Genomic DNA, 23,218 nt, shown 5'->3' on the forward strand with positions numbered 1-23,218 from the left:
TTGTAGCCTTTCTCTTCAAATTTTTTTATCATTTTATCTGCCTCGATTCGGTATTCACTTTCCTTTGTACAGTTACGTTTTAGTCTCATCAGTTGTCCCTTAGGAATATTTTCCAACCACTGTGGGAGGTGGCAGCTTTCACGGGATATGAAGCCGTTGACGTCTGTGGGTTTGTTGTATGTCCTGGTTTCTATTTTGCCATCCTCTATGTAGATGGTTAGGTCCAAGAAATTTATTTCATTCTGACTGAATATTGGTGTAAATTCTAGGTGGTAATCATTGTTGTTAATTTCTTCGAAAAATGTATTGAGGGCTTCTTTTTCTCCTGCCCAAATGAATATAATGTCGTCTATGAAACGTTTCCATAGGACGAGATTCGACCGGAGCTCGCCGTGGGGATAGATGACTTGATGTTCCCACTGTCCAACATATATGTTTGCGAACCCCGGTGCGAATCTCGTCCCCATCGCGGTCCCCCATTGCTGTATGTAGAACTTGTCCTCAAATATGAAGTAGTTTCTTTTTAGAATGAACATAATGCATGCACCAATAAAATCTATTTGTTTCTCGGGGAGAATTCCCTGATTCTGTAAGCAGATTTTTGCTGCGTTACATCCTTTTTCATTTTCAATGATGGTGTATAGGGATTTGACATCCAGAGTGCCTAGAATGTAATGTGGTTCCCATTTGACCTGATTTAAGATGTTGAGGATGTGCTGGGTGTCTTTCAGGTGTGTTGGTAATAGGTCTACACACGGTTGCAGGAAGCGGTCTATATACTCGGATAGATTGCTTGTCAGGCACTCTACTCCTGATATAATTGGTCTTCCTGGGGGGTCTATTATACTTTTGTGGATTTTTGGGTTATAATAAAATGCGGCAATTCTGGGTTGTTTTGTTTCTATGTATTCAGCCTCTTTAGGGTTGAGGATGGCTTCTGTTTTTTCCTTTTCTGACTAGTTCACCTAGTTCCTTTCTGAATCCTTCTGTAGGGTCACTTTTTAGTATTTTATATGTTTTTTTGTCGCCTAGTAGTTTATATGCTTCCTGTTGGTATTTTGCTTTATCCATTATCACAATACCCCCGCCTTTATCCGCAGGTCTTAGAATGATTTTATTATTTTCTTGTATCTTTGTTAATGCTTCCCGTTCTGCATGGGATATATTTCCTAGGTGTTTTTTGTTTTGTTTCTGTTTTTTGGGGCTTTTGATTTTTCGTATGTCCTTTGTGACCATATTCATAAAACTGTTTAGTGCCTGTGAATATTCTTGCACGGGATGGTATTTGGATTTTGCTTTTAGATCCGTATGTTTGTATCCCTTTGCTGGATTGTTGTCTTCTATTACTTCTGTTTTGTCGAGTCGGTGGGAGTCGGTTTTGTATAAACTGCCTATGAGTTTCTGGACGATTGGCAGTACAGCTTCATTTTGCAAAGTATCATCTGAACAAACTACAAGACTTGTGGAACACGGTTCTTTGGACAGATGAGACAAAAGTGGAGATGTTTGGTCATGCTACACAGTGCCAGGTTTCTATCAGCACTTACACCTTATGCCAACTGTGAAGCACGTGGAACGTGATTATTTGGGCTTGTTTTTCAGCCACGGGACCTGGGTAGCTTGCAGTCATTGAGTCGACCATGGATTTCTCTGTATACCACAGTATTCTACAGTCAGATGTGAGGCCATCTATCCAACAGCTAAAGCTTGGCCAAAACTGGGTTCCTGCAACAGGACAGTGATCCCAAGCAAAGCAGCATATCTGCAACATTATGGCTCAAAATAAAAGAAACAAGTTATGGCAATGGCCCAGTCAAGGTCCAGACTGCAACTCAATTGAAACCTGTGGTGGGACCTTCGGTGAGCTGTGCATTAATAAATGTCCACACCGCACACAGACCACATCTATATTTTGCGGATCAGCAACACAGGACACAGTTGTGTACATTGGGCCTTCCCGTGTGAGAGGCAGCATGCTGCAATATGAACCCTAAGGCTGGGTTCACACCTGAGCGTTTTACAGCGCGTTCCTACGCGCTGTAAAACGCACAAAAGGCAAGAACCAATGATTCCCTATGGGAATGGTTCTCACCTGGGCGTTTTACAGCGCGTACAATCGCGCTGTAAAACTCCCGACGCTCAAACAAGTGCTTGAGATTTTTTTGGGCGTTTGTCGCGCGTTCCCGCACATAGAAATTTGGGAACGCGCGACAATGTGTGAACGCCAGTCTCTGTATGCGCGATTGTAAACGACCGTACAATCGTGCATACAGAGCGCTCGTTTCAGAACGCTCAGGTCTGAACCCAGCGTAAGGATGGTTATACCCCCATCTTCTGACTGCAGCTCATCTACTACGAGAACTGTCAGTGTCTGCTGTCAGTCAAGCTGAGCTGGGCATGGAGCTCTCCACTTGTCTCTTTCCCCCTGCTTGTCTTGTTTTAAACAGAGTTAAACTCATGGAAACTGTCTCACAGAATTCTCTGCTGTAGGCTGATACCTGTAGGCTGTTCGGGCATGCTGGGAGTTGTTGTTTTGCAACAGCTGGAGGGCCGCAGTTTGAGGATGCCTGCATTAGTCAGCTGGTCCTGCTGAAATCTGCATGATCGGCTGACATACATCTAATGTGTATGGCCATTTATGGACATCTTAGGCTACTTTCACACTAGCGTTCGCGGCTCCGCTTGTGAGTTCCGTTTGAAGGCTCTCGCAAGCGGCGCCGAACGCATCCGTACGGCCTCAATGCATTCTGAGTGGATGCGGGTCCGCTCAGTATGCCTCAGGCGGACACCCGAACGCTGCTTGCAGCGTTCGGGTGTCCGCCTGGCCGTGCGGAGCCAAACGTATCCGCCCAGACTTACAATGCAAGTCAATGGGGACGGATCCATTTGAAGTTGACACAATATGGTGCAATTTCAAACTGATCCGTCCCCCATTGACTTTCAATGTAAAGTCTAACTTTCACACTTAGAATTTTTTCTGAAATATAATGCAGACGGACCCGTTCTGAACGGATCCCATCGTCTGCATTATAGGAGCGGATCCGTCTGTGCAGACACCAGACGGATCCGCTCCGAACGCAAGTGTGAAAGTAGCCTAATTTGGCAAAAGTTATTTTGTGGTACCAGTGCTAAGACCGTATAGATAGATTCTAAAGGTCCTTGATTGTGTGTGGGTAGTCACTTTCTTTAAATGATGGTGTGCACTATATCATGTGACCAAGCATCTTTCTTCTTTGTTTCTTGATTTGTGTAGTTTGACATACTTTTTATGTTTAGTCAATGTTTTAATTGATTGTGTAAATGACTTTTAAACCTCTCTGGAACAGTGAAGAATTCTAGTCTGGTGAAGTTGACCCCTAATATAACACCAACAAGAGATATACTCGCTACTATCATAAAGTCTTATAGAGTTTTCCTCTGAGCAACAGCTGCTTGACTTGAGGAGCTGAGAAATGGAGGGTTTCAGATTTCTTTCCATCAGCCAGTTTCCTGTTATTCAGCTTAGGAGCCAGGAAAATAAAGAAACCTTAAACAGGATAAGACTGCTCTAGTGTTCATAGCCACACAAGTCTTTTATCCATTTCAGCACGACAGATCCTTTAGGTGTTCCCCTTTAATAACTTTGTAATCTCACCAAGACATAACCCACCATGTCTGGAAAGGCACTGGAAGGTCACAGAGTACAGCATGTCTGCAGCCAGATCCTGTATATGTGGGGTGTAGATCAAACAAGATCAGTTTTACATGGGCGACTACAATTCTTTTAAAGTGAACTGAACACCGCTTTGCATGTTATGTATTTATGACCGTATCCGTTTTTGCGATCTGCAGATCAGCAAAACAGGGGTAAAAGCCATGGGCATCTTGCATTTTCCCTTCTGTATGTCCTGCAGTATGGTTCAAATGCCTGTTCTTGTCCGCAAAACAGACAAGAATAGGACATGTTCTATTTCTTCTTGGGCTGCAGAATGAACATGTGTATGTGGACAACACGTGGTATGCTTATAAAAGAAATGGCTCCGGCAGCATTCCGCAACATCCAATATTCTTTTATTGTAACCTCAAGACACAATACAGCAACGTTTCGACTGCAAAGCAGTCTTTGTCAAGCCTTTGTCAAGTCTTTGTCAGGCTTGACAAAGACTGCTTTGCAGTCGAAACGTTGCTGTATTGTGTCTTGAGGTTACAATAAAAGAATATTGGATGTTGCGGAATGCTGCTGGAGCCATTTCTTCTTTTTTATGCATACTACATGGCCTGATGGATCAAGGGCCTATGGTGAGGCTGTTGCATTGAACATATGCACCATCGAGAGACCGCACAGTGCTGCTTCTAAATCACTATTTGTAACACGTGGTATGCTGTCCACATCTTTTGTGGGTCCGCATCTAATCGCGGATCTGATATGGACTGAAACTACGGCCGTGGGCACTAGGCCTAATAAACAGTAAGCTGAAACCATGCAAGTGAATGATAGACATTCCCAATTGTTATGCTCCTTGAACTGCAGGAAAATGTATTATTACCAAGGTGCAGTTGGAAAGTGCAACTTCAGGGTCAGACTACACAGGGTTATTTGTAGTCTGCTACCATGGAGACGCATAGGTCTATATTGGACCTGCAGACACATGACATTCGTTTTCTACAGTTCAGTGACCTTTAAATCGGGGTGATCTGAGCTCTACGGGAAGGTGGCCGTTCTGGTAACATTTTTTTCAGATGCTTCCACTCGGCAACCTCTGGATGTAATGTATACAGTGGGCTCATAGATACTGCAGTCAAGAATACAGCACACACATGTTTCAAAGGTCCTCTACGTTTGCTGATTGAGCAATTTATTCAAGTTGGAGAACCCCTATGGTCAGTTTTTTTGCAGTTTGAAAAATGAAAAATATAAATACACAGTTTGTAGCTTTCCATTTGTTTTAGAAAAGACTCCTGTGCATTATATTAATACAACATCAGTGTTGCATATAACATCTTGTCTGGCCTTGAAGAAAGGAGAACTTGTTTCCCACTGTCTTGAAACAGAATCCAGCTTTTTTTAACAATATGTTGTAGCCATTGTTCCGTTATATCCTAAGGGGGACTTTCATTTGCTGAGACATGTTGTTCTGTTTTTATTTTTTATTTTTTTTTATATACAATGTAACGAATTCCTCAAATCTGTAGCACATAGATGGCATTGTAGATTCGTACAAAAAGATATGAAAACGATAAAGGAGCACATGTGGAAATAAGTAGTAAACAAAAAGTGTTAAGCAAACAACAATATGCTTTATATTTGATGTTCTTCAAAGTGGCTTTTTTTGTGATGACATCATTGCATTCTCTCGACTTCTTCATGTGGTAGTCCCCTGGAGGCGCTAGGCACTTGTTGGCTGCTTTTCCTTTACTCTGCAGACGAACTCTAAACCAACTGAGATGGTTTGGGATAAGTGGTTGTCCAAGTTATGTTTTTTATTGTTGACCTATCCTCAGGATAGGTAATCCATATCAGATCACCTGGGTGAAGAAAAGGACACAGACCATGTCAGTGCAGCCTTCTATTCACTGTTTACCTGCTCGCAATCTCAACTGCAGCAGTGAGCAGGTCTAATTACAAGAAGTCTTCCCATTCAATTCAATGGAATGGCTCCTTCCTATACAAGTGGACAACTTGGACAACCCCTTTAACCACTTCAACCCTGCTAGCTGAAATCCCCTTAATGACCAGGCCACTTTTTACACTTCTGCACTACACTACTTTCACCGTTTATTGCTCGGTCGTGCAACTTACCACCCAAATGAATTTTCCTCCTTTTCTTCTCACTAATAGAGCTTTCATTTGGTGGTATTTCATTGCTGCTGGCATTTTTACTTTTTTTGTTATTAATCGAAATTTAACGATTTTTTTTGCAAAAAAATGAAATTTTTCACTTTCAGCTGTAAAATTTTGCAAAAAAAAACGACATCCATATATAAATTTTTCGCTAAATTTATTGTTCTACATGTCTTTGATTAAAAAAAAATGTTTGGGCAAAAAAAAAAAATGGTTTGGGTAAAAGTTATAGCGTTTACAAACTATGGTACAAAAATGTGAATTTCCGCTTTTTGAAGCAGCTCTGACTTTCTGAGCACCTGTCATGTTTCCTGAGGTTCTACAATGCCCAGACAGTAGAAAACCCCCACAAATGACCCCATTTCGGAAAGTAGACACCCTAAGGTATTCGCTGATGGGCATAGTGAGTTCATAGAACTTTTTATTTTTTGTCACAAGTTAGCGGAAAATGATGATTTTTTATTTTTTTTTTATGATTTTTTTTTTCTTACAAAGTCTCATATTCCACTAACTTGCGACAAAAAATAAAAAATTCTAGGAACTCGCCATGCTTCTCACGGAATACCTTGGGGTGTCTTCTTTCCAAAATGGGGTCACTTGTGGCGTAGTTATACTGCCCTGGCAATTTAGGGGCCCAAATGTGTGAGAAGTACTTTGCAATCAAAATGTGTAAAAAATGGCCTGCAAATCCGAAAGGTGCACTTTGGAATATGTGCCCCTTTGCCCACCTTGGCTGCAAAAAAGTGTCACACATCTGGTATTGCCGTACTCAGGAGAAGTTGGGGAATGTGTTTTGGGGTGTCATTTTACATATACCCATGCTGGGTGAGAGAAATATCTTGGTAAAAGACAACTTTTCCCATTTTTTTTTAATACAAAGTTGGCATTTGACCAAGATATTTTTCTCACCCAGCATGGGTATATGTAAAATTACACCCCAAAACGCATTCCCCAGCTTCTCCTGAGTACGGAGATACCACATGTGTGACACTTTTTTGCAGTCTAGATGCGCAAAGGTGCCCAAATACCTTTTAGGAGGGCATTTTTAGACATTTGGATCCCAGACTTCTTCTCACGCTTTAGGGCCCCTAAAAAGCCAGGGCAGTATAAATACCCCACATGTGACCCCACTTTGGAAAGAAGACACCCCAAGGTATTCAATGAGAGGCCTGGCGAGTTCATAGAATTTTTTATTTTTTTGCATAAGTTAGCGGAAATTGATTTTTATTTTTTATCACAAAGTCTCACTTTCCGCTAACTTAGGACAAAAATTTCAATCTTTCATGGACTCAATATGCCCCTCTGCGAATACATTGGGGTGTCTTCTTTCCAAAATGGGGTCAGTTGTGGGGTGTTTGTACTGCCCTGGCATTTGAGGGTCTCCGCAATCATTACATGTATGGCCAGCATTAGGAGTTTCTGCTATTCTCCTTATATTGAGCATACAGGTAATGAGATGTTCAGCCTCTGGGCTGAAAGAAAAAAATGAACGGCACAGATTTCTTCATTCACATTGATCAATGTGGATGAAAAAATCTCTGCCAAAAAACAAAAAGGAGGGGAAAGGCGTCTGCCAGGACATAGGAGCTCCGTCCAACATCCATACCCACTTAGCTCGTATGCCCTGGCAAACCAGATTTCTCCATTCACATCAATCGATGTGGACGAATAAATCATTGCCGGGATTTTTTTTTTTTTTTTTTTTTATATACAAAGTGTTTGCCAAAGCATAGGAACGCCGCCTCCTCCTCAGCTCGTATGCCTTGGCAAACATATCTATTACTGCAGAGTAGAAATCTCGTCTTGCAGCGCCGCATACACCGACCTGCGTGTAATCTGACAGCAGCGCAATGCTTCTGTCAGAATGCACATCAGTGCTGCAGCTAGTCGATCGGTTGGTCCACCTGGAAGGTAAAAAAAGAAAAAGAAAAAACCAGGCCGCAACGCAATAATTTTATTAACTTTGGAACAGAACATATTAATTTTAACTTTTTGAACTAAACATTAACCTTTTTGCTTACTGTTTTTTTTTTTTTTTTACCTTTATAGAACAAACCTCTCCTTCCCCATGGGTCAATGTGCAAAGAGCAAATCGCCCAAAGATGTGGCGAAGTGCGTTATGCACTTTGTCCCAGGTGAAAGGAGACATTTGCAGCAGCTGTATGTGAATGGGCCCTAATAGCCCTGTGTGCCTGTCCTGGTGAGATGTGATCCCTATGCTAAGTGTACCTGTGTGTGGTACTTCCGGAAACACTCTCCAAAGCATAGGGCAGGGTGGTCAGGACAGAAATAGCGGGTGTCACGCCTTATTCCACTCCTGCTACAGACACGACTTTTTTTTTCAGGGTGGCGGTCGGTTTGAGGTACCAGCAACGACACTGGGGAAATGTCGCTCGTGTAGACGGCTAACTACACTGGTGGATGGGGCCACGGAACCTCCTGGGTACAGGAGGTTCGCGATGATCTCTTCCTGAAATTTGAGGAAGGATCCAGTTCTCCCAGCCTTACTGTAGAGAACAAAACTATTATACAGAGCCAATTGAATTAAATATACAGACACCTTCTTATACCAGCGTCTGGTTCTGCGGGACACTAAATATGGAGCCAACATCTGGTCATTGAAGTCCACCCCTCCCATGTGAAGGTTATAGTCGTGGACTGAGAGGGGCTTTTCAATGACACGGTTTCAATTTGGATTGTCGTGTCTGCGTGAATGGAGGAGAGCATGTAAATGTCACGCTTGTCTCTCCATTTCACCGCGAGCAGTTCTTCGTTACACAATGCGGCCCTCTGCCCCCTTGCAAGACGGGTGGTAACGAGCCGTTGGGGGAATCCCACGCGACTAGTTCGCGCGGTGCCACAGGCGCCAATCCGTTCTAGAAACAAATGCCTAAAGAGGGCCACACTTGTGTAGAAATTGTCCACATAAAGATGGTACCCCTTGCCAAATAAGGGTGACACCAAGTCCCAGACTGTCTTCCCACTGCTCCCCAGGTAGTCAGGGCAACCGACCGGCTCCAGGGTCTGATCTTTTCCCTCATAGATCCGAAATTTCGGGTATAGCCTGTGGCCCTTTCACAGAGCTTATACAATTTGACCCCATACCGGGCGCGCTTGCTTGGGATGTATTGTTTGAAGCCAAGATGCCCGGTAAAATGTATTAGGGACTCGTCTACGCAGATGTTTTGCTCAGGGGTATACAAATCTGCAAATTTCTGGTTGAAATGGTCTATGAGGGGCCGAATTTTGTGGAGCCGGTCAAAAGCTGGGTGGCCTCTGGGACGGGAGGCGGTGTTGTCGCTAAAGTGCAGGAAACGCAGGATGGCCTCAAAACGTGCCCTGGACATAGCAGCAGAGAACATGGGCATGTGATGAATTGGGTTCGTGGACCAATATGACCGCAATTCATGCTTTTTAGTTAGACCCATGTTGAGGAGAAGGCCCAGAAAATTTTTAAATTCGGAAACTTGGACTGGTTTCCACCGGAAAGACTGGGCATAAGAGCTTCCCGGGTTAGCGGATATAAATTGTGTGGCATACCGATTTTGTTTCGGCCACGACTAAGTCCAAGAGCTCCGCAGTCAAGAACAGCTCAAAAAATCCCAGGGCCGAACCGATCTGAGCTGTCTCAACCCGAACTCCAGACTGGGCGTTGAAAGGGGGAACTACAGGTGCGGCTGAAGTTGGGGACTGCCAATCAGGGTTTGCCAGCACCTCAGGGATTCTAGGGGCTCTACGGGCACGTCTTTGCGGTGGCTGCGACGGGGTCACTACTGCTCGTGCCACCGTACCAGCTTCAATTGCCCTTCTGGTGCTCTCTACTTCACCAGGTTGTACGGCAGTGCTGGTACTAGGTCCAGGAAGGGCTGCGCTGCTGGTGTATGCCTCACCGCGTAATCCGACAGCACCAGCCCCACTCTGCTGCTCTTGAAGCGGATCCTGCGCAACCTGCGGTCTAGCGACACGGGGCCGGGTACGCCTGGTGCTATCAGGGACCTCAGCCTCCTCGTCCGAACTTTGGGTCAGAGAGCCACTGCTTTCTACAGGTTCGTATTCTGACCCACTGGATTCATCAGATGAGGGTTCCCATTCCTCATCTGACTGGGTCAGAAGCCTGTAGGCCTCTTCAGAAGAATACCCCCTGTTTGACATTTGGGCAACTAAATTTAGGGGTATTCCCTGAGACTACCCAAGAAAAAAAGCAAGCCTGTCTTACAAAGGGGAGGCTAGCGAAGTACCGGAGGCCGCTGCGGTTGATAAAAAATATCAAAACGGATTTTTTTTTATCGCCGCAGCGTGTGTAAAGTGAATGTGCAGTGATCAAAAAAAATAAACATTTTTGTCACTGCGGTGGGGCGGGTGTGGGTGAACGCACGTGTGGGCGACCGATCAGGCCTGATCGGGCAAACACTGCGTTTTGGGTGGAGGGCGAACTAAAGTGACACTAATACTATTATAGATCTGACTGTGATCAGTTCTGATCACTTCCAGATACTATAAAAGTACAAATGCTGATTAGTGATACGCTAATCAGCGAATAAGGGACTGCGGTGCAGTGGGCTGGGCGCTAACTGATCGCTAAACTACCTAACCAAGGGACCTAAACTATACTAAAAACTGATCACTTTTTTTCCTTTTCACTAGTGATTGACAGGGGCAAGAAGGGGTGATCAAAGGGTTAATTGGGTGCTGGGAGGTGATCTGGGGGCTAAGTGTGGTGTAGTGGGTACTCACAGTGATGTGTGCTCCTCTGCTGGAACCAACCGACCAAAAGAAGGAGCAGAGGAGCACAGTAGCCATATAACCACATCATATTTACTAATATGATCTGTTATCTGGTTGCTGATTCATTTTGTTTTTTTTTTTAAATCAGCAACCTGCCAGCCACGATCATTGGCTGGCAGGTTGATGACGAACTTGTCTTTTAAATTTTGCCGGCCCGCGATGCGCATGCGCGGGCCGGCTTTCCCCGAAATCTCGCGTCTTGCGAGAGGACGCACCGGCGCGTCCACCCAGAGAAACAGGACCGCCACAAAGACGCAATCCTGCGTACGGCGGTCCTGAGGTGGTTAAAGGGCTTCTGTCACCCCCCCCCATTGTGCAATTTTCATTAGCCCGACATTAGCTATTTGCTAATGTCAGCTGAGTGCAATCATACATTTCCTACCTTTTTGTCTGTGGCTTATTTCTTGTAAAAATCATACTTTTATCATATGCAAATGTCTTCACTACCAGCAAGTTGGGCGTGTACTTGCTGGTATTTGCAGCTTCTAGACACGCCCCATCTCCTCTTGATAGACAGGGCCAGCGGGCGCTCTCCTCCTCCCGTTGACCCCGTCTGCTGCTGAATTCCCGCGCCTGCGCCGTAACGTTCCTCGATCGGCGCAGGCGTACTGAGTGAAAGATGTGCGCTTGCCAGCTACTTCCTCAGTGCGCCTGCGCCGATTACGTCACACTACACCCGGAAGAGAAGACTGCCGATTATCGCTGATGCCGGCAGTCTTCTCTTCCGGGTGTAGTGTGACGTAATCGGCGCAGGCGCATTGAAGGAGCTGGCAAGCGAGCGTCCTTCTCTCAGAGCGCCTGCGCCAAATAAGGACTGGTACGGCGTGGGATTTCATGGGCAGAGAGGGCCAGCGGGAGGAGGAGAGCGCTTGCTGGCCCTGTCTATCAAGTGGAGGAGGGGGCCTGTTTATAGTCCAAGGATGCGGTGGCTACCAGCAAGTAACCGCCCAACTTCATAGTAGTGAAGTAATTAGCATATTATAAAAGTACGATTTTTATTTTATTTTTAAAGAAATTACAGCACAGAGAGAGGTAAGAGTTTCATATATATATATTAGCAAATAGCTAATGTCCATTCCTTGTGTTCCTTGAGACAAGCAATTCTTTTCTTGTTCCTCAGTAGTGGCCTTTGCAGCAATTGGACAATAAAGACCCAATCCTTGCAGACTCCTATTAACAGTAGATGTTGAGATGTGTCTCTATAAAGTATTATGTAGATTTATTTAAGGGGCTGGTAAACTCGAATGAATGTATCCTCTGCAGAAGAGGTAATTTTTGGTCTTCCTATCCTGGGGCGTTCCTCATTAGAGCCAGTTTCATCATAGCATAGGGTTTTCGTGCTTGCACTTGAACATAACTTTAACATAACTTCAAAGTTCTGGACATTTTCCAGATTGACTAAACTTCTCTTTACTTAGTTAAGTATATAATGTGGATCAGAACAGCAGCAGAATAGAGATACAGTGTATGGAACTGTGTACCAATCCTAGGCTACTTTCACACCTGCGTTTAGGTGCGGATCCGTCTGGTATCTGCACAGACGGATCCGCACCTATAATGCAAACGCTTGTATCCGTTCAGAACGGATCCGTTTGCATTACCATGAACAAAAAAAATAAAAATCTTTTTTTTTTTGTTCATGATGATGCAAACTGATCCATTTTGTCAATGGGAGGCGGATCCATTTTCAATTGCACCATATTGTGTCGGTAAAAACGGATCAGTCCCCATTGACTTACATTGTAAACGGATTCGTTTGGCTCAGTTTCGTCAGAAAGGACATCAAAACCCTGCAAGCCGCGTTTTGGTGTCAGCCTCCATAGCGGAATGGAGGCTGAACAGATCCTTATCCATTCAGAATGCATTAGGGCAAAACTGATCCGTTTTGGGCCGCTTGTGAGAGCCTTGAAACGGATCTCACAGGCGGACCCAGAAACGCCAGTGTGAAAGTAGCCCGACCTCTGCAGAACACTATGATCGATCAAGAAATTTCACAAGTTAACTCTTGAAAAGGCATACCTGTTAACTGAAAACCATTCCAGGTGTCTACCTCATGAAGCTGTTTGAGAGAATGCCAAGAATGTGCAAAGCTGTCATTAAGGCTACTTTCACACTAGCGTTTTTGGCGGATCCGTCATGGATCTGCAAAAACGCTTCCCTTACAATAATACAACCGCATGCATTCATCATGAACGGATCCGGTTGTGTTAGGTCTTCTATAGCCATGATGGATCGGTCATAAAAACCATTGAAAGTCAGTGGGGACGGATCCGTTTTCTATTGTGCCAGATTGCGTCAGAGAAAACTGATCCGTCCTGGCACACAATGTAAGTCAATGGGGACAGATTAGTTTTCTCTGACACAATCTGGCACAATAGAAAACGGATCCGTCCCCCGTTTGGCTCCGCTTCGTCAGGCGGACAGCAAAACGCAGCAGGCAGCATTTTGGTGTCAGTCTCCAAAGCGGAATGGAGACTGAACTGATGCATTCTGAGCGGATCCCTTTCCATTCAGAATGCATTAGGGCAAAACTGATCCGTTTTGGACCGCTTGTGAGAGCCCTGAACGGATCTCACAAACTGAAAGCCAAAACGCCAGTGTGAAAGTAGCCTAAAGCAAAAGCGGGTCACTTTGAAGAGTGTAAAATACAAAACCTAGTCTGGTTTAACACTGTTAATTACTTCTTGGACATTAGGGGCATATCACTAGGATATGCCCCTAATGTCTGATACGTGCAGTTCCCAGCTCTGTGACCCACACCTCTACTTACAATGGACCCCGCAAAGTTCCAAAGGACGCACCACGCAAGCGCGGCCGCTGCTCCATTTATTTCTATGGGAGCACCAAAAATATTTCCGTAAGCCACACAGAAGTGAATGGAGCAGTGGCTGTGCTTGCGCGATGCTCTTCCCATTCCTTTCAATGGGACTTCCAAAAATAGCCAAGCAAATCCTAGGGATTTGGACCCAATGTCCAAGACTGTTTTTATGTCTTCAGTATGAATCTGCAATGAACAAGGTCTGTTTTCTTTACTGCCGGTGACATACATACCAAGCTTCACATGAGTATGTTAGGAGTCGTCTTCCGCTTAGCAGTTATCCCGGTAATGTCATCGGCACAAATGGGCGGTCTATAGCGGTGCCCTAGGCTGTTTTTAGAGCTATAGACTGCTCATTTGTGCCGTTGACGTCAGCGAGGATAACTGCTAGGTGGAAACCTCCGCCTCGAACAGTGAGGGTGTAAACAAAACGGACCATGTCCTGCGCAATGCAGCACAGGGCAAGGGGAGCATTGGAGCAAGAAATGCTAAATGAGCTCTGAACCCGGACAGCCACTTTAAAGGGGTTGTCCGGGTTCAGAGCTGAACCCGGACATACCCTTATTTTCACCCCGGCAGCCCCCCTGAGCCTGGCATCGGAGCATGTCATGCTCCGATGCGCTCCAGTGCCCTGCGCTAGATCGCGCAGGGCACAGGCTCTTGTGTTTTCAATAACACACTGCCGGGCGGTAACTTCCGCCCAGCAGTGTGTTCGGTGACGTCACCGGCTCTGAGGGGCGGGCTTTAGCTCTGCCCTAGCCGTTTTACTGGCTAGGGCAGAGCCAAATCCCGCCCATCAGTGCCGGTGACGTCACCGGGCTGCCTGTCAGCCCCATAGAGAGCCCTGGTACGTCACCGGAACTCAGAAAAATGCCTTTGCCCTGCGCGATTTAGCGCAGGGCAAAGGAGAGCATCGGAGCATGAACTGCTCCGATGCTCATGTCAGGGGGGCTGCCGGGGTGAAAATGGAGGTATGTCCAGGTTCAGCTCTGAACCTGGACAACCCCTTTAAGCAAAACAAAATAAGAGTCTTGTGGGTATGATACCTTTTAAAGGGGGATATCCAATATCATACAACAGCCCCCCCATGTGCCGGACCCCTCAGAGGGAATATACTTACCCCACTCCTAGTCCCCGCAGCGCTGCTTTTCCTGTACACTGATCAAAACATCTGGTGTTGGGTGGGGGCTAGAAGCCAATGGCAGGCAGGGACGGGGATGATCCGCACTAGTATAGTAACTATACCTTGGGGCCCAAGTTGTCTCAAATTCTATGTAACATCGTTGCTCCTATTTTTGTTAGCCTTTAGCAGGTATCAAACCTGCAAGACTCGCATGCCTTAGTCCTCATACAGCTGTTGCTCAGCTGTTCCGCACATTAAGGACCGCAATTTACGTTACCTAATGCACGGGCAACATCCGTGCGGCTGCTGCAGACTGATCCAAACCCATTCAACTTGAATGGCTCCTTGATCTGTCGGCACCACAAAAAAATAGAACAAGTTCCATTTATTTTTGATTTTTTTGTGGTGCGAAGGCACAGAGAGCGCCCCACAGAAGCTCTCCATAGTTCTTCTGTGGGGTTCCGTGCCTCCATTCTGCACTATACCTCCTGGATTGCGGACCCGCATCCGTGATGCAGTGTGCACACGGCCGGGGCCAGTATACTGCGGCCCCACTGTTTGCGGGCCGCATTACGGGCACAGCCGGGCAAAGTCCGTGTGCGCAAGCCCTTATTCACACATCAGTGTTTTGGTCATCAGTTATTTTGAACCAAAACCAGATTCTCTAAACACAGAACAGGCTCAGATCTTTCCCTATACCTTTATGTCTGACCAAAACACTGCCGTGTGAATAAGTAATTATTCTGTTTCTCTTAATGAGAGCAATAAAACTTTTTACTCCCACCTCACACAGTACCAGACTTTTTTTTTTTTTTTTGACGTAAGGGTTTTTGGAAATGTTCAGAGAAGAGCCCCTTGAGATTGCAGGAATGGAGTCCATAGGAAAGGAATGTTGAGTAAGAATAGACAAGTATAAAACAGTCTGGGGAGGTTTGCGGGTTTAACTCCTTGTTGCATGTTTTTTTTTCCCTTATAATGTGCAAAGAAATTCTATACTTATTATAGTGGGAATTACAGCATATTATCCAGACTGGGTCAGTCAGCGACTGGGCCGTATTGTACTAATTGGCATAAAAATACTTGGCCAGATTTACTAACCCTGTCTAAGGCTGGGTTCACAAAATACAAATACGTAGACTGATGCCGTACAGTGGCATTTGTTCACCATAGAATTCCATTGTAATAAATGTATATGTTAAAGGGGTTGTCCATGCTTTTACTATTGATGACCTATCCTCAGGATAGGTCATCAATATCAGATCGGCTGGGGTCCGAGGAGACGCAGTGCGAACGTGCCGTCCCTTCTCTCTTCCCCTACTCTCTTTGCCATAAACAGCAGCAGCGAGCAGGAAAAGAGATGGGAGACAAAGGGGGTGCCGCGTGTCTGACCCCAGCCGATCTCCTATCCTGAGGATAGGTTATCAATATTAAAAGCCGGACAACCCCTTTCACGGATGCCTCAGACTGATGCTGTACAGTGGCATCCGTTCATCATGGAGTTCAAGTGTAAAAAAAAAAATGTATAGGTTAACTTAAATTATAGCAAAAACATGATGTGAACTGACCCTAATAGTTACAAAGTGTACAAGTATAGGCTATGCTTATCTTTAACATATTGACTGATCCGGCATTAAAGAGGACTTTTCACCAGAATTAAACTTGTAAACTGTGAAGATACCAGAGGCAATTACGGGAGAACGGAGCGGCGCCCAGGTATAACAGTAAGTGCAGGGGGGTCCCTGGGCGCCGCTCTAAATGTCTGTATAGTTACTTTAGAAGTTTAATTCTGGTGAAAGGTCCTCTTTAAAACCACTGTATTGTGTCCGTTTTGCTCCGCATCCCATGCTGCGGTTTTCTGTCTGGTATGGGAACGCAACCAAATGGAACGGAATGTAGTTTGGAGCACTTCGTTCTGTTCAATTTTGTCCCCATTCACAATGAATGTGGACAAAACGGATGCGTTTTTTAAAGTATCGAGATCCTCTGCAGGATCTCAATACCGGAAAAGTTCAACACAATTGTGAAACTAGTCTAACACAGCTAGGGTTAACAGCCAAACAAACCTCAATATTTATAACTCTAATCCTGCAGTTTGCAGAAACTCCCCACACGTGGTCATTAATATCTTCATAGGCACACAGCAGGGCTGCAATAATGGTTTTGGAGGGCAGAATTTACTGGAATGGTTTTCTGGTGCCATGTCACATTTGAAGAGACCCTGAGGAACCCCTAGAAAGGGCTCATTTTTAGTGGGACAAGCTGTCATTTTTATTGGTATCATTGTTCTCGACCTGCACCTATCTGTAGAACAGAGCCCACAAAGTGAAGGACAGTGGACCGCACCTGTGCAGCTGCCCTCAATTCATTTCTATGGGACTGCTGAAAATAACTGACTGGAGCTGAAGGGTCAACCGGAGAGAGGCAGAGGCACAGACACACACACACACACACACACACACACACCTTGTTGCTGTGTAGTAAATATTTTGCAGTCTCATTACTGGATTCACATCTAAACTGCTTAGTACTGCTGTATAACGTCCTCCATTACTGCTGCTTCTGCTACAAAGAGATAGAGAAGGCAAATCTTTTTTCTGTATGGGCAGTCTATGGGAGACATCATAGCAGCTGGTTTCCATCTACTAGCTCGGGGACAACTCAGAATATTTGGTGCTGATTCTTAAAGTTTTGGGTATTGATGTATATGACAGTTTAGCTTGCATGGCTTGCCTAAAGAAAGGCACATTGTCTCCTGGGGTGGGCAGACAGGCTCTGAATGTATTGAAAGATTGCATTATATACATTTATGAACCATTGTGGAAGATTTGTAATCCTTATGGTAGCCACTTCAAAGTAGGTCTAGTTTTTGTAAACTCCTCTTATTTATGCTTCTCCTTTTTTAAGTAATGCATAGCAAGCTAGAAAAAAAATAACCCTAGGCTATTAGTTTGTCATAAATCTCTGTTCCTCTTTTCAGCATACAGTACTATACGTCTTATGCTTGGCCCCAGAACTATTACATCATGACAACAGACCAACAGCTTGCATCTGCTTTTTAATGCTGACTCTTGGTTTTTTCCTCTGTCTTCAACATGTTTAATTTGGTTGCAACTTGCATACAAGAATCAGAAGCCATGTAGTAAAATAGAATTCTCTGCTTACTCAAATGAATATGAGCAGCAGCTTTTCAGCTAGGGGCTTGGCCAGATAGCAGGGGTGCTGCTGGACTGCTGCGTCTTGCTGTCTGTGGGCGCTGTGTTGCGGTGGTTGCCTTGTGGCTGCACTAAATTAGAGTAGGGACCCACTCGTAAGAGGGTACCTTGACATGGTGAGTGGGCCTATGCATTTTGACCAAAACGTATACTAATATCCTCAGTAGAGATCTGAGAAGCAGTAGTTCAATGTATGGCATGTGGATGTGCGATCCATGTTTTGTAATTAACAGATTGTCTTTTCGAGCAAATACCTAAAGGGGATTTCTAGGACTTGCCAACTGATAACCTATCCTAGGATTGGACATCAGCATCAGGTTGCCTGGGTCAAACTCCCAGCACTCCTGCCGATCAGGTGTTTTTTGGATGGCTGAAGTGAATGTGAGAGCGCCCCTGCAGTAACCAGACATGGCACTATACAGTGTACCATGTGCTTGCTTCCAGCACTGCAGCTAGTAAAGTAGCTGATTGGTGGGGACAATGGGACTCAAAACCCGGGCGTTCTCATACTGATGAAGTATCTGAAGAAGTGCTTGAAAACCCCTTTAAATGCAGTGTGAAAACCACCCCGTTGTGCAGCCTAGCGGACCATAGGTACCTAATGTTCCAAGCTCGTGTTGTGACAGACACAAAGCTGTGAATGCAGCTCTAAACTTCATTGAACAGCACTTTAATGTACACATGTTCATTCAGCACATGTATGCATTCACCGCTTGTTCTGACAGTAAACATTACAAGTGTAGACCCAATGTGCTGCTGAACGGCTTTGACTTGAGGTGGTCCTTTCACCCACTCCCCTTCCTCCTCCATGTACAGGGAGTGGATGCCACTAGGCTGCTTCCTCTAGAAGTGATCTCTGTTCAGAGGCTGCCAACTTGGGCAGGTTTGACAAGCACGAGTGCATGGCACCAAGGCATTGTGCAGGAGCACAGTCAAGACCGGCAAAGTTCATGCAACGCGGTAAAACAGACTAAAGATCAGGGCACTCAGCACAGGGTCAGTCGGGCAGAGGTCAGGACAGGTGGCATTAACTCAATACAATTATTAGGCAGAAGTCAGACACAGAAGGTCAGAACACACAGTAGCGGCCGGCACACCTTTTGCAGAAACTATACAAGCTGGAAACCTTATTGCTCAAGCACTTTTCCATAGGGGAAGTTGCCATATATACTTCAGGGAGCACTGTCATATGCTGGCGACAGACTAGCCTGTTTGTGTGCTGGCACTTTAAAGCACACCCTATAGGGCTCGAGCTACAGCATGAGAAAGGAGGTGGAAACAGCTGTGAGCTACTTGAACTGTAGTGCAGCAGTGTGGTTGAGTACTCCTGCAGCCGTGACCAGCAGGAGAGGGGAGATACTGGCAGACGTAGACTGCCAACATTACGTTTTATTTTTATTTTTATTTTATTATTTTTTTGATTATATATATATATATATATATATATATATATATATATATATCCTTTCGTATATTTGAATGTATGCAGTGTACCTTGTTATGCCCATATGGCCACCATTATAATAAATTATTATGCATAGTGGGTGGTTTCCTGTGTAGTTCTCCTCGCTGCACTTTATTCTTTGCTTAAAAAAGACCAGTGTCGGGGGTTGTCCTGTTGCTTCTCATATACAAGTGCATTTTGGATCCCTTCCATTATCTGAAACCGTATGAGAAAGGAAAGGCCATTCTGAATCTTAGACCTGATCATAGACACAGTGCATACTATATATATATATCTAAAAAAATTTTTAATGGCATCACGTGCATCTATTGTATTTGAATAGCGTTTCCCCCCTTTTTACTTAAGTGGGGGAAACCACGTAACACATGAAAACTACATGGGAACGCTACAGTCATGGTTTCTACGTTCTAGGAATATTTCTTAGAAATGCAGCTTTGCTAAAACTTTTAATGCAATAAAACTGGTTTTGTGATGGGATAATGGTGGTGTGTCTTCATGCTACACTGCTACCACCGAGGGTGAACTTGGCCCGATACAAGGCTATAGAAACCGCATTGCAAGGTCACCATGGTGACTAGAAAATCTGCTTTGGTGATTGGGGTTCCCTGCACTTATCCATTAGATTTAGGCCTCCTGCATACGAACGTGTGCGCCCCGTGGTCGTGCAATGCATGAACACCGTCCGTGGGGCAGCCACAGCAGATCGGGGACCCATTCACGTTAATGGGTCCACAATCCAGCCATTTCGCAAAAAGATAGGACATGTTCTATCTTTTTGCAGAACGGAAGTACGGGACGAAACCCCAAGGAAGCACTCTGTAGTGCTCCTGTAGGGTTACGTTCCGTGCTTCCGTTCCGCATCTCCGGATTTGAGGACCTATTGAAGTGAATGGGTCTGCATCCGTGATGCGGAATGGCCACAGAACGGCGCCCATGTATTTCGGATCCACGAATGAGGTCCGCAATACGGCAACGGGAAGCACGCTCGCACGTTCGTGTGCAGGAGGCCTTAGACTTATGCACTGACCATGTCCTGACTGGTGCTCTCAGTGAGCATCACGGTGCATTCTCCAGTATCAATCGGCTCTTTACCATCTGTTTGGTTCGGTGCACACGGAGGGGTCAGAATCAGTGAAAGCATAAAATTCCTGGCACAAGCATCTTTAATATATCTTCTTTGCTTTTATTAGGACATATAACTCTTGTTACAGAGCAGGGTGCCTTTTGACCTGTCCGATGCCTTTGTCAGCTGCTAGCACTTGAGAGAGACTTTGAATGGACGGAAATAAGTCCTGTTCTGTAACAAGCGCTACATGCATTATTTAAAGGAAATGTGTTACCCAAATCTTTTTCTGCCAGTTAAAACCAGATCGCAGCAGATTTGTTTCTAATCTTTTTATTTTCTGATTGCCTATTTATTTATTTTTTTTATATTGTTTTTTGAACATTATTATGGGGGCCGCCATCTTGTCTGAACTGTTCCTAATAGCATTTAGAAAGCATTAAAAAGGTTTTCTGAGATTTTTATACTGATGACCTAGCCTCTGGATAGGTCATCAGTATGTGATCGGTGGGGGTCCGACATGCCACCAAACAGCTGTTTTGAGAAGAAATCGGTGCTTTCTTGAATCTCGCCAAGCACAGCGCCCTACATTGTATCGCTGCTGTGCTTGGTTTTGTGCTCCGCCACATTCGCTTGAATGGGGCTGAGCTACTCCTAGGCCACATGATATATAAACATGTCCTCACTTGGCCTGGGAAAAGCAGGATCACAGGCACGTTGGTGCCTTCTCAAACAGTTTATTGGCGAGGGTCCCGGATGTCTGACCCCCACTGATCAGATACTGATGACCTATCTACAGGATAGATCATCAGTATAAAAATCTGGGAAAACACTTTTACCAAAATTGCTTTACGGCAGCCACATGAGCCATAGACACGATGGTCAGGGGGGGACCTCACTGACTTCTATGGGAGAGTTTTCTAAACATGCTGTGTGAGCTGTGCAGAGGTCATTGTACAAGGAAAGAATAGATAAGCTCTGACATCACCTATTGTAAATAGTGGATCCTGTCTTATCTGATGTTCCAATCCTGACTTTAATGATAAGCAGATAACTACAGTAAGGTGATCTGTACAGATCCAGAAGTGGCGCCTAATATTAGGCTTAATGGCCAGTGCGAAAACTGCAGGATTTTGTTGTTTGTTTAAATATAGTGATATGGAAAATTACAAATAACATTACCAAAAATTCTTTAAAATATGTTAAACATAAACGGGATTTTTCTCAAGGAAAAAAAATATTCTAAAGACGTGTGCTGGAATTTTATGGTTTTACTAACAGTTCACAGCGGCATCATTCTCTGCTTCACTGCAGCTGGCAATAGGCTGGAGTGGAGGTAATTTAGCTTTTTTTTTTTTTTTTTTTTTATGAGCTTGAGCAAAGTTTTTATCGCATGCACTAGTAATGTATGCTGGAGTCTGTATGATATATCACAGATGTTTTTCTTAATATAGAGGACATTCTTGGTAGTATTTGCACTTCCAGCACAACAGCTCTGCCCCCTCTTTAGACACATTCACTGATATAAAACTGTGCCGCCATAGTAGCCACCCTGATTCTAGCTGCCCCTTTTTCTCAATTAAACTAGCAAACTGATTGCTATGGGCAACTCCTATTTTTCTTTTTTGTATTGGTGTTTGTCATCTATTGTTACATATTCATTTTTAGTTATGTGAGTGCTTAAATATATATTTCTATTTTTTTCAGACTGCCAATGGATATATTCTGTTCTTTGACATAGTTCCTGTTGCAGAGGACAAGTATTTATACGAACCCGTGTATCCAAAGTAAGTTATTTCTTATGTATCTGCAAACTTTTCTATGTTAAGGGCTCATGCACACAAACATATTTTTGGTCCGCATCCGATATGCATTTTTTGCAGGTTAGCTGCGGACTTGTTCACTTAAAATAAAAAAAAATACTATTTTTGTCTGTTTTACGGAACAAGGATAGAACTGTTTTTATTAGCGGATGGCCATTTAGTTCCACAAAATACAGAATGTACTAAGCCGGTATCCGTGACTGTGCCCTAAGAATGAGGCATGAGCCCTAAGAATGTGACTGTGGTATATCTGTGTGAAATAGACCTAAACATTTTTGTGTTATTTGATTTACACATACTGTCTATGAAAATTGTATCTTGTTGCAGTGTTAAAAAAAAAAAAAAAAAAAGCTTTAAAGAGGACCTTCCACCTCTTTAAAGCACATGTTTACTTTAGTATATATACTTGTGATCCCTGTGAAATATCAGTTCTAGAGTAACTTTATTTTTATTGTTTCACTAGATAGTGCTACTCTTAAAGGGGTTGTCCAGGTTCAGAGCTGAACCTGGACATACCTCCATTTTCACCCCGGCAGCCCCCCTGACATGAGCATCGGAGCAGTTCATGCTCCGATGCTCTCCTTTGCCCTGCGCTAAATCGCGCAGGGCAAAGGCATTTTTCTGAGTTCCGGTGACGTACCGGGGCTCTCTATGGGGCTGACAGGCAGCCCAGTGACGTCACCGGCACTGATGGGCGGGATTTGGCTCTGCCCTAGCCAGTAAAACGGCTAGGGCAGAGCTAAAGCCCGCCCCTCAGAGCCGGTGACGTCACAGAACACACTGCTGGGCGGAAGTTACCGCCCGGCAGTGTGTTATTGAAAACACAAGAGCCCGTGCCCTGTGCGATCTAGCGCAGGGCACGGGAGCGCATCGGAGCATGAGATGCTCAGGGGGGCTGCCGGGGTGAAAATAAGGGTATGTCCGGGTTCAGCGCTGAACCCGGACAACCCCTTTAAAGCAGGGATACTCAACCTGTGGCCCTCCAGTTGTTTCAAAACTACAAGTCCAGGCATGCTGGGAATTGTAGTTTGGCAACAGCTGCAGGGCCGCAGGTTGAGCATCTCTGGCTTAAAGGGGTTGTTATTCCTTAAAGTAATTATCCACAGAA

At 44.7% G+C, this 23,218-nt stretch overlaps 1 protein-coding gene across 1 annotated transcript in view; it reads left to right on the forward strand.

Annotated features, from left to right (window-relative positions):
• Positions 1–23,218, forward strand: part of RIC1 (RIC1 homolog, RAB6A GEF complex partner 1) — a 117,380-nt gene that overhangs the window by 19,074 nt on the left and 75,088 nt on the right. The window contains 1 exon segment of the mRNA XM_044272935.1: positions 21,995–22,074. Coding sequence (XP_044128870.1) covers positions 21,995–22,074 — 80 coding nt within the window.

The sequence above is a fragment of the Bufo gargarizans genome, unplaced genomic scaffold (assembly GCF_014858855.1).
Source record: "Bufo gargarizans isolate SCDJY-AF-19 unplaced genomic scaffold, ASM1485885v1 fragScaff_scaffold_252_pilon:::fragment_2:::debris, whole genome shotgun sequence".
Classification (NCBI taxonomy): Eukaryota; Metazoa; Chordata; class Amphibia; order Anura; family Bufonidae; genus Bufo; species Bufo gargarizans.